The 12,369-nt window shown below is 45.0% G+C and overlaps 1 protein-coding gene across 1 annotated transcript; it reads right to left on the bottom strand.

The window, feature by feature from the left end:
- Positions 1-169: 169 nt before the first annotated feature.
- FASTKD3 (FAST kinase domains 3) lies at positions 170-10,940 on the bottom strand. The gene is made up of 7 exons (XM_081917822.1): positions 10,704-10,940; positions 6,398-7,864; positions 5,948-6,033; positions 5,394-5,568; positions 4,416-4,485; positions 3,860-3,974; positions 170-2,301 (listed from the first exon to the last, which is right to left on the bottom strand). The coding sequence occupies exons 2-7, from the start codon at positions 7,836-7,838 to the stop codon at positions 2,203-2,205; spliced, it is 1,986 nt and encodes a 661-aa protein (XP_081773948.1). The 5' UTR covers positions 7,839-7,864; positions 10,704-10,940; the 3' UTR covers positions 170-2,202.
- Positions 10,941-12,369: the final 1,429 nt, after the last annotated feature.

The raw sequence follows: 12,369 nt of genomic DNA, 5'->3' as shown, positions 1-12,369 counted from the left end.
GCTTTTGCTTTATGTGTCTTTTTTCCCCTCATTCTTGGAAACAAAAGCTTGTTGCACATCTCATCGTTACGTCTTATAGTGTTAACAGCTTAGTATAGTTATAAAGCAAAATTCTTCATCCATGCATTCAGAATGCTCAGATAATGATAAATCTGCAAAATAAAAAAGCTTAGGAAAAGATATGCATTTATTTGACAGTACAGTATGCACATCATGATTCACAGAGCCAAAGGCAGCCCACCAAACTTGGGCTGGAGCTGTGTCCAAGTTCAGGGGTCACCAACCTCACATTCAGAGGTGTTATGGCGCCTGCAAAGGCCTTCTTTGCGCATCTGGGATGAACCATAATCCCCAGATTCATTTTTAAGCAAAGCTTATAGTATTTTAGAATCTGAGATATGAAGCAAAATATATAAGCAGCATTAATTTTTTTGTGAGAAACTAGCCTGCTCCAACCCCTCTCACTTACTTCCCCACTCTGTTCTGGGAAAAAATCCTGTGGCCAGGAGGAAGAGCTGCCTGAGTAGTGAGAAGGGGAGGGGGGCATAAGTGCTCTTTGAGAGAAGGAACACAGGCATTTGTGGTCTGTGTGAGAGGCAGACAAATGGCTGTGTGCCTGCGGTCAGTATGTGTCTGCTTTGTTGAGATTCCTACATTGCAGGAGGTAGGACTAGATGACTCTACAGTTCTATCACCTGATGGTTCTATGTGCACCTGAGTGTGAATGTGGTGTGGGCACCATGTAACTTTCCTGGTACTGGGGAATGCTCCCTGTTGCAATTAGGCAGCAACATCCTCTGTGTGTTTGTTTGAGAGAGAATCAATATTGTGCAGTCTCCATACTCATGATGAGCAGGACATAGCAGACTTCCCATTGTAAGCCGAAGGTTATCCAGGTGTGGGAATGATGGCAATTACTAAAGTCTCCCCAATTTTCTATTATGCCACTCCTCCATGACAGCCATTTTTTGAAGGGTGTCCATGGCACTTTCTCAGAATTCAAAATGTGCCAGGCGATCCCTCCCTAGTGCTTGAAGAAGGGAATTATTCAAATCAAGATTTACAGCCCCAAATATATGTTTAAATCTCTATTTCCATACAGTATTGTTATTGTTACAGCTCTTGGCCTGTAGCTGTAAAAAGCAGGCAGACACAACCATGGCTTGAGGTGAGAAGCAATTTGGAAGAAACTTACGAGCCACTTGGACTGGCAGTGATGTTTCTTTTAGTGCCATCACAGGTATTATTGTAACTTTAAGGGGCCAGAAGCCAAAGGGCAATGTCTAAGGGACCTGACACTTAGGGGGCCAAGCAAATGTCTGGAAGTTGTGTCTGGGATGGGTTTTCATTTAACTGCTTTAAAATGGTTCTGGAGCTCTGTCTTATAAGATGTTGCAACAGGACGGGAAATGACTTCTTAGAGCTGAAACTAACAACGTTGGAGCACTTTCACTGCAAATGTGGGTGTTTTTTCAGTGAATGAGTTTAATCCTTTCCCCCCTGTATAGTCCAGATGGTGGAATTAGCCCTAGAAGGGGAGTTTCCATTAGCACCAATATAGCAGCTTGTGTTAGTCTTCATCAGAATTGCAGTGGGGAAGAAATAACTAACACACCTCCCTGTGATCCCTTAGTAAAACAGCCTCTCCTGCTAGCTATTAACATTAAACATCACTTTAATGTCACTGCTAGTTCAGCTCACAAATTCAGGCATCCGTGAAGAGTCAATAGCCTGAAAATAACAAATCTCTTGGCATTTGCTGTGGCAATTTGTTTTGGGCCGGGGGGGGGGGGAGTGTAACAAAATATTTTTTCCCAGTTTTATTTGGGATGAATATAGTCACACTAAAAAATAAATTTAGTTGTATTTTACCAGCCTTTTGGCACATTCTCTTTATGTATTGTTAGAGGACTGAGCTGTTCCACAGTGGAACGGTCTCCCTCAGGAGGCGGTGGACTCTCCTTTCTTGAAGGTTTTTAAGCAGAGGTTGGATCTGTCATGGATGCTTTAGTATTGCAGGGGGAAGGCCTAGATGACCCTTGGGGTCTCTTCCAGCTCTACAATTCGATAACTCAATGACTGGCCCAGAAAACAAGATTCAGTTTTTTTAAAATCACAGTAGCTTACCAAGTCCCAAATTTAAAATAATAATAATAAACCAATTTTCATAGATCTGTCAGCATCATTTGGATTCTATTTCAATCACCAGCTGAGCCTATAAGAGTTAGAAAAAATTTTCTTGTGCAGGTATTCCACTATATCACTTCTGGTCTTCAGTGACTCAAATTCAAAAAATGGAATCTGAAAGTTAAAAGGAAGGAAGAATGTATTACTGCAAGCATTTTTCAGGAAACAAACTCAGATAATTTTTCTTCTGTGAAATTAGAGGAATTGGTCTGTTGCTTATTTTTTCTTATGTATTGTATCCTATAGTTTTTGATATAAGAAATAAAAAGAGCAATAACAATTTACCGTATTTTTCACTCTATAGGACGCACTTTTTCCCCTCCAAAAATGAAGGGGAAATGTGTGTGCGTCCTATGGAGCGAATGCAGGCTCCTTGGCTTCGCCGTGACGCACCTGTCCTGGAAGCCGGAGGAGGAACAGAAGGGTCTCCTGTTCCTCCTCCCGCTTCGTAGCGACGCGCCTGTCCAGCGAAGCCCGAGGAGGAACAGAAGGGTCTTCTTCTGTTCCTTCTCCAGCTTCGCTGAAGGGGTTCAGAATAACTTTTTCTTGTTTTCTGCCTCCCAAAACTAGGTGCACCCTATGGTCCGGTGCGCCCTATGGTGCGAAAAATACGGTAATTAAAAATCAGTCCACAGCCACTATAGCACATCACAACTGATACAACAGGCAGAAAAACCATTGAGTGGTCTGCTGAGTGATCTTCAAGTGGTTCGGGGGGGCAGGAGAAGTTTGGAAACTACTTTTATAGATCTATTCCATCTTTGGAAAGAATTATATACACCTAGGGTAGAATTCTCCTAGCAATCCCATTCACCTTTGGGGAGTGAACCACCCAATAACAGTACCTCTGCCTCATCTGGAATGAGTTTCCATTTATTAACCCCAATCTATTCCATTACTGTGACCATGAATTGTTTCAGGATGCCCATAGCCTTGCCTGAAGTCAGCGACAAAGAGAAAAAGTTGGGTGTCACCTGTATATTGGTGACACTTGACGCCAAATCTCTGGATGACCTCTTCCATCTGCTTCATGTAGATGTTCCACAGCCTGGAGCAGAGTGTGGAACCTTGTGGGGACCCCAAGCAAAGCTGCCATAGGGTCAAGCGGTGCTCCAACAGCCCCACCCTCTGGAACTGCTCCTCCAAATAAAAGCAGGACCAGTCCTAAGCAGTGCCTTCAACACTCAGCTCAGTCAGACTGTTAAGAAGGATGCCATGGTCAACAGTACTGAAAGCCGCTGACAGGTCTGAGGAATCCAGCAGAGCCACGCTCCCCTGCCCTTCTCTTTCTTGGGAAAGGTGATTTCGTTATGACCAAGGCAGTTTCTCTGTGCCAAAGCCAGTTCTGAAGCCAAATCAAAATGGTTAAAAAAACCCAAAAACAAAACAGAAGTATCCTAGCATTTGCCAGCTGCCACTCTCTTCAGCAACTTGCCCAGGAATAGGATATTAACCACTGGCCTGCAATTGTTGACATTTTCCAGGTCCAGATTAAGCATTCAATGGGGGTAGGTATCAGCTCTTAAGAGCCCAAGCTTCAAGAGAGAGTCTGAGGCAGCAATATGGCTTTCCAGCGCTACCTGCTGTTCACACTACCTTGCCCCGGCTGCAATTTTCCATTCCGCTTTGAACAGCAACCATTTGATTCACCCCAACTGCTTCAAGTATTTACCTGCACAACTTCGTAACCAGCTAGCTGTAGGTGCCTTTGCTTAATGGCCTCTTTTCCAAGAAGATTGTGACTGTTTGTGCAAAATCTTCTTTGATCATCAATGCAGAGAGCTATTCTGCCAATCAAACACAAAATAAGATTAAATATTTATCGCATTTGAATCAAACTTTTATGACATCCTGCATAGTTGTTGTTTTTTCGGATATTACACGTCTTGGGTAATACAAATACCTGACAAAACCTCCATGGTGCAATGTGGCTGCCATTTCCCTGCGGTGGGATGTCATATGGCTCTTAGCATTTGAACCACAGAATCTTGTGAAGTACCTCGAGCCCAGGGGAAGATCCCACAGGAGGAGCACACCTTGCCATGGGCTGGTGGCACAGAACAAGTTCTTTGAAAATGGTCTGACTCTCAGTGCAATTGTTTAACTGAAATGTTTCTGGAGTCCTGTGGGATGCAGCCCCAGGGAAGCAACAAGCAAAGACACAAATTGAAAAAACAGAAAATTGTAACCACTTGCACTACACTGTTTATATTTAGCATCTTGCTTACCTTTGGTACGCCTCTTCATGTCTATTAGCTGGTAGTACAAATCCCTCATCATTGAGTTTAATCTCGATATCTGGTGCGAGGAAGGAGCAAGAAAAAAGTTACTAAATTTCTATAGCAGGGATGGTCAACAGGTAGATTGCGAGGGCTCTGTGGTAGATCGCTGCCCTGCCCCCCCCCCCCGACTCAAAAAAAGAAAAAGGAAAGGAAAAAAGGCCCAACAATTTTGACTTCCTAAAAATAGCTCTACAATTTTGGTAGATCACTGCCAGTTGTTTTAATAGTGGGAGTAGATCTCAGTCTCTTGAAAGTTGGACATGCCTGTTCTATAGCATATACTATATATGTTGTGCCTCTTTTTGTTTGGGCAAAACCACCCAAAATACATGAGCATTATTCTTCTTTACCATCTGGAATGTGGAAAGCGTATGCGGGCCTTTCTGCTTCTTATCTACACTTGATATGAATGCAAAGTATGAGATCTGTTAAAAGAAAACCATCTCCCATAATAGAAAAACATTAAGTATTAAAGGTAGCAAGAGGATAAAAGTATCGTCTACATCCTATTTCCAACTCATTTAGTCTGCATGTGAATGGGGGGTGGGGGGTGGGTCAAAAGAGGATTTCTATGATGGTAAGGGCCGCTTTTCCTTCTGCAGAATAGTACAGTATCTGGCAGTCAACCGGATACTGACACACACAACCATGAGAATTTCCTGCAATATTATGCTGAGCAAAGAGGCATTTGGCAAGCAACTACTATTTAGGAGAAGCAATCATGTCAGGGATCATCTATAACTTTGTGAAGGGTTTGTTTGTTTTGTTTTGTTGTTTGTTTGTTACTGCATTCATTCATGCAAAGTCTGTTGAAGATGAACGCAGCATTACTTTACACACTGAAACAGAAATTTTCATAATTATGGGACTGTGACCATTAACATTTGCATTCAGCAAGACACGCATTAGCAACAGCTTCCCTACCCAGAGTATAGCAGTATGGTGTCAACACGTGAGAGGCAAAATATATCCGGGCGCCCAAGAGGTCAGTGAGGCCAGCCTTTACTCTGCTGTAGAGGTGACTGTCTACCAAGGACTCCATTGAACGATCTGGCGTGAGAAAGGACTTGACAATGTACTTGGGAAGGAGTTGGGGACCCTATTAAGACAGGAGAGGAAAATAAGCAGTTTCTTCCTGCAGGTAGAAATACTAATAAATAAATACTAATAAATACGCAAGCAGTTTGGTACAAGGACAGGAATGGGTTGCAAGGGAACACCTGATGGCACAGAACAAGTTATTTGCAGTCTTTTTTGGGAAGCTCCTTATATAGGTACTCCGCTGAACTGAAAGCCCAACGGGCTACGCACGGAACACTAAACTACCAGCAAAATTCAGTATGACTGCTGCTATTGACAGTTACTAATTAGCATCATTACTTAAGGCTGCTCATTTTATTATGCAACACTGTTGCCTATTCTGAATAAACATGTGCAGGATCAAAACATGCACAAAAAGGAATAGCATATTCTCATACCTCGTAGGAAGGACACTCCAGTGTAACTGTTAGAAATAGCTGGGTCAACTGAGAAAGAACAGACTTCTTCAAACCAGGTCCTTCAGCTGGGATAAAAGAATCAGAGGCATCAAGAAAGATGGTTACACAATTTATTTCCCCTATTTCCTAAGCTTTCATTTCACAGGAAAGCTACTAGAGTCACCAAGGGGAGTGTAAAGTAAGATTTGCTACCAACTCTGCTGTACAATTAACAAAATACTGGGAGGCTGCCTCCGAGCTCCTGCCCCACTTCAATCCTACTGCAGATGTAATTTCCCAAGGTCTCTCCAAGACCCACTCCTGTTCTCCAATGCGAATTCACAACTTCCATTACTAGCCCATGTGAGTTAACAATGTTACCAGGGGCATGTCATTTATTTGAGGTAACATTTCTGAACATCCACATCCCTAGACAAGCTATATACTTACCTTGCAACTGCTGCAGAAAATAGGGACTAAAGACTTTTGCCAGGAAATTCAGGGGATAGCGTTCAACTAGGGTGCATGCATGAAGAAGGCTCAAGAATACATGGGGCTGAAACTGGGCCGATCGAGTGCTGAGTATCCTTTCAAGCTTTTGGAAAAGAGAAGGAGCACACGGAGGCAAATAGTTGAGTTTCCCAAATGGAATAATCTGCTCAGCGATTTGAGCAGTGGTGAAGTTGTCAGCATTGTAGATGAAACTTTCTGCCACTGCATCGAAGATGCTTTTAGAAAGGATGCGCTTCCTGCTGCAGAACTGCATGACTTTGGAAACTGCACAGGGATGCATGGTGAAGGCGTATTTGGCAACATGTCTTTCTAGAGCTTCAGTGAAGAACTGGTCGTTGTGTCCAAAATGAATGAAAGCCTCCAGCACCTTTTCTAGCTCATTGTCAGTCAAATATGGGACGTGTCGTACTGAATGCTTGCAAAGCTTTATCACTAGAGGAATGGCTTGGGTTTGATCAAGAACCACCAGAGCATTTAACACTGTACTTGTCATTTCGGGGCTGAACTGAGGAACCCAAGTTACAGTTAAATTGCTCATTTTGTTTAATAGGGCTTGGTACTTTCCTCTCTCCCCAACACCCAGCTGCAGCATTTTGTAGACCATAGCCATTTCATCAGCCTTCCAGTCCTCCAGGTTTGTACTTTGAACTTGGTCCATAATTTGTCCCAGAATAGCACAACTTGGACCCTCTAGATTGAACAAGGATTCTCCAAGAACACACAGATTTCTAATAGTCATCTGGCCTTTATCAAGACGTTCTTGGCTCTCTGACACCAAACGAACCATCAAGGCACTCCAGGGATCCACACGCAATTTTATCAAAGCATTTAGTGAATTTACAAGACCAGATTCAGACAGGCTTCGTGATTCTTGTTCCAGTTGGAAGCAAAGTGACCTGAAGACTTCATCCTCCATCACCTCTTCTGGATTATTCAGCATACTGTCCTCCAGTTGAACATCACACAACCGCTGCAGGACAGCTGCCACCATGGTGTCAGATAAACTTTCCAATGTGCTTACAAATCTGAAAATGTCTTTGTATGAACAGAAACAGTTCAACTTCTTCAAAAACACCTGTTCATCTGTCCACGTGCTGCCAGATTTTACACTGTTACCAGCTTCTCCATGGAGTTGCACCATTCCCGTAATATAGCCGGGGTGATTTCCCAGTTCCATATGGTAGTTTCTACAAGCCATGCACTGAAAACCACAGACTGAACACACTGTTCGCAATGTTGAAGAACCATGGGGACATAACCTGAACTGCCTAATTTGCTGGCCAAAATGGTTCAAGGCTGTGCCTCGAGTTAGTAGCTGCCTACATGCTTGCATTCTAGAAATAGATGCCTGGATACATCTAAAATTCATGGAAGCCATTTCAGGTCTGCTTTGAACATTTCTCCCTGAAAGAAAAACAACAACTAAAAGTCAGTGTCACTATAGAGATATCCTGGTTAGCCTTCGAGAGCTTTTATTATTATTAATTATTATTATTATTATTATTATTATTATTATTATTATTATTATTATTCCCTGGTCCTGAATGGGGTAACTGTCCCCATGAAGGAACAGGTGCGCAGCCTGGGAGTCATTTTGGACTCACAGCTGTCCATGGAGGGACAGGTTAAATCTGTGTCCAGGGCAGCTGTTTACCAGCTCCATCTGGTACGTAGGCTGAGACCCTATCTGCCTGCGGACTGTCTCGCCAGTGTGGTGCATGCTCTGGTTATCTCCCGCTTGGACTACTGCAATGCACTCTACGTGGGGCTACCTTTGAAGGTGACTCGGAAACTACAACTAATCCAGAATGCGGCAGCTAGACTGGTGACTGGGAGCGGCCGCCGAGACCATATAACACCGGTCTTGAAAGACCTACATTGGCTCCCAGTATGTTTCCGAGCACAATTCAAAGTGTTGGTGCTGACCTTTAAAGCCCTAAACGGCCTCGGTCCAGTATACCTGAAGGAGCGTCTCCACCCCCATCATTCTGCCCGGACGCTGAGGTCCAGCGCTGAGGGCCTTCTGGCGGTTCCCTCATTGCGAGAAGCAAAGCTACAGGGAACCAGGCAGAGGGCCTTTTCGGTAGTGGCGCCCACCCTGTGGAACGCCCTTCCAGCAGATGTCAAAGCGATAAACAACTACCTGACATTCAGAAGACATCTTAAGGCAGCCCTGTTCAGGGAAGTTTTTAACGTGTGATTTTACTGTATTTTTGGTTTTTATGGAAGCCGCCCAGAGTGGCTGGGGAGGCCCAGCCAGATGGGTGGGGTGTAAATAATAAATTATTATTATTATTATTATTATTATTATTATTATTATTATTATTATTATTTATTTTTTTAAAAAACAGCATGAAAAGAAAGGTCAAGAGATGGCACAATGAGGACTGTGTCCATCCCATAGCTCTACAGAAGGGGAGACTAAGTACATAACATGGTACTGTCCACAGAATCAAGTGTCTTAATAACCTCAAATTTCCATATTCATGGAGAATCACATTTCTAGCCATTATAGATGCAAAGCTATGCTTCAAAGTGTGATGGGCAGTGGCTGTTGAAATTCCAGGAGTCTAGAGTAAGGGTTGGCTTTTCTTAGTATGGAATCTGGATTTCCGCGGCATTGAATTTATATTATTAAGCATGGAATGCTAACTTCTTTACAGTGAACAAGAAATGAATAAATAAATGCACTGAGCTGAAATTACAGGCAGACTGATGATCCACTGGCCCATGGCCTAAGTATTAACCCTTTACTGGCATACACAGGTTACAAGTGTAAGTCAAAGTGTAAAATTGGCATCTGTTCATGAAAGCAGATACTTTAAGATAAAACAGATAGACGTCATAAGGTTAAAAGGTGCCTCTCAAGTCTTACAGTGACATCATTTCATGGCATCTCTCAGAAATTTTGCTACATTCACCATAATGTCAGTAGAATGGAAACCTTGGATAAATCAGGGCAATTAAACCTTTCTTTCAGCATGAGATTTAAATATTTCTTGCCGATTTCAGCATAAAAATGGACAGTAAAATAAAACATGTGCAATGGTTTCAACCTGTTTTATACCACAAGGACAATGCCTTTCTAAATATGGGGTTTTCAAGAAGCTTCCTTGCAGAAGCAAGATGGAGTGAAGTTACATCTTGCAACGGGAAAAGCTCTGTGTTGGTGGGGATTGTATAGGTGATGTAAATATGGAGTGATCTGGCCAAAGAAAGGTAAGATCCCTAACCCCAATCGAGAGCAAGATTTATGGGCTGTAAGGCTGAGATTTTGCAATTCAATCTCTAGAAATCTGTGCTTGTTTGAAATGCTTCTGACAGTGATCTAAGCAAATGGTACCAGTATGGGCAGCCAAGGAAATCAGTGCATGCAATTGGTCCTAAAGAATTAGAATGTTAAATCCTTGTGCACTCTCAGTCCTTGGAGGACTGCTGGCCTGTGGGGGTCATGCACCACTGCTTGCCATATATTCCTTTGTTTATTTAAACAGATGCACATTGGTTTGCCTGCTACTGAAGGACAGCATAGAACTGGGAGAGCTGGTTAGGAGGGCAAATTTCCTTTCAAATTTCATTGCCCACCCCACAAGCATTTGTGAGACTTAAGAGCCTCAGTAGAAAGAAGCCATAAGACATCCAAACAAACATCAAATCAAACTGTACCACATTCTGGTACAAACATTGCAAGGTCTATCTCTTGTGCTGAGCTGTGGCGAGAAGAGACTTCAGTTATGTTCTCAAGAGGACCCCTCCCCACAACACAACACCAGCTGGCTTCTACCAGAAAATGTTGCATTACATTATGACTCAGGCGAAATCTATCTAAACTTCAGATAGACAGGTCACTTTTAGCTAAAAGCATGGGGGGTCATTAAAGGACAAACGTGTGTGTTTAAAACATACAGATAATTATAACAAAAACAGCAAGGCAGCAAAGAGGGAGCCAATTTGGCTTCCCTATGCAGGGAGGAGCCACCCCCGAGAAGGCCCTCTCCTGCGGGAGGGAAGGGAGCGGGACCCGCAAGCGGCCCTTCGAGCGGGGCCCGGAAAGGGAGTCCTTGGCGGGAGGCGCTTCACCCCCGCCTCGCGGGGCCGGGCCTGGGGAGGCCTCCGGGCTCTGCCCTGCTGCGGAGCCGCGCCTTCTGGGGCGGAGGCCGCGCTGAGCCCTGAGATCCCGCGCGCCAAGGTCGGAGGCGAGGCTTCGCTTGCCCTCTTCGCCGGGGCTGTGAGGGAGCCTTACCCGCTTCTCCGCGGAAATGTGGAAAGAGCGGCGCTTCCCCTCCACTACCCGCCTTCCGGTTGGGGTTCGGCCTAGTTTTTCGGCAACAGGAAGCGGGGGTTCAAATGCACGACCCCGGAAGTGAAAGGGCGGGGCTTGGCCGGAGCAGGGCCTTCGAGCCGCCGGATGGAGTCGGACCACAACTCCCGTCACCCCTCGCGAGGGCCCGGCGCGCAAACCCCAGACCGGTAATTCAGAAGAGTGTCCTTGTTTCTGCCGGAATGCTTGGCTCCCTTGGGCGGGTCAGGCTTCGCCCTCCAGCAACAACGGGAGGTCGCCCCGCGAGACACTCCGGCCTCGGCGCGTGCGCACGGGGGAGTCGCAGCGGGGAGAGGGGAGAGAGAGAGAGAGAGAGAGGAAGAGGAGCCCCGAAGCACCGCCTTCCCGTCCCTACTCTACTTCTCCAGTCTATGGTTCGAGTGCCGAGCGGCCAATCGGGCGCCTTGTCCCGCCCCCTTTTGCTCTGACTGGCAGCTCTCCTCTTCCGCTGCTTCTTCCCAGGCGGGCGGCCGAGCAGGTCTGGGCCTGGAGAGGCGCGCGGGGGGAGGGGTCGAAGCCCAAGGGGGAGGGAGGCCATTTCGCCGGGGCGGGAGCCAAGCCTGGTCCGGGGGCTGCGGGGCTGCCTGGTCGCCGTCTCCTCCTCCTCCACCTGGTCCTTTCCGCGTGTCTTCTTCAGGCTTTCCTAATACAACTTCTCTTTTCTGTCGCGGGCAAGAAAATGGAAGGCAGGGAAGCATTTTGCTCCGTTCAATTGTAGAGAATGAGGGGAATCTGACTGCAGTCAGGAAAATAGGACCTACTCAGTTGCTGCCCCCACTGCTGTGATTATGTTTTCCTAAGCAAGAATCAGGATGATGATAATAATAATAATAATAATAATAATAATAATAATATAATAATAATAATAATAATAATAATAATTTATTACTTATACCCCGCTCATTTGGCTGGGCCTTCCCAGCCACTCTGGCCATCTTCCAACAGGTGATTAAAAACTCAATAAAAGATCAAACATTTAAAACTTCCCTGAACAGGGCTGCCTTCAGATGTCTTCTGAAAGTCATATAGTTGTTTCTTTCCTTGACATCTAATGGGAGGGCGTTCCACAGGGCGGGTGCCACCACCGAGAAGGCCCTCTGCCTGGTTCCCTGTAGCTTTGCTTCTTGCAGTGAGGGAAATGCCAGAAGGCCCTCAGAGCTAGACCTCAGCATCCGGGCTGAACAATGGGGTGGAGATGCTCCTTCATGTATACAGAAATAAGGATAGAGAGGTTTTTCCTAGAGGGGTTTTCCAATTAGCCTTGAGCTACTGGATTTCTGCTGCCCCAAGCAGTAGCCTGTACTGCCTATTTTGGTTGGGCCACCTCACTTGGGGTGGGTAAAGTATGTCCAACCTGATCCTGCACATATATTCTTGGAGGCAAGTCCCACTTTGTTCAGTAATGTGTATAGAATTTTGGCCCTGAACTTGCTTTCTGAAGGGTAATATATTTGGAAGGCTGGGGGGAGAAGAGAAGCAGGAACTGCCGTTTCTGGAAAGGATTACAGTCTCATTGTTGCATATGAAGTAACCCCTTTGCTTTTCTCTCTTTTTTCTTTTCCCATGTACTGTAATTGATCTTTGAAAG

Source organism: Podarcis melisellensis (genome assembly GCF_964234715.1).
Source record: "Podarcis melisellensis genome assembly, chromosome: 7".
In the NCBI taxonomy this organism is placed as follows: Eukaryota; Metazoa; Chordata; class Lepidosauria; order Squamata; family Lacertidae; genus Podarcis; species Podarcis melisellensis.
Note: the sequence above shows the minus strand (reverse complement) of the source record. Positions and strands in the feature narration are given on the sequence as shown.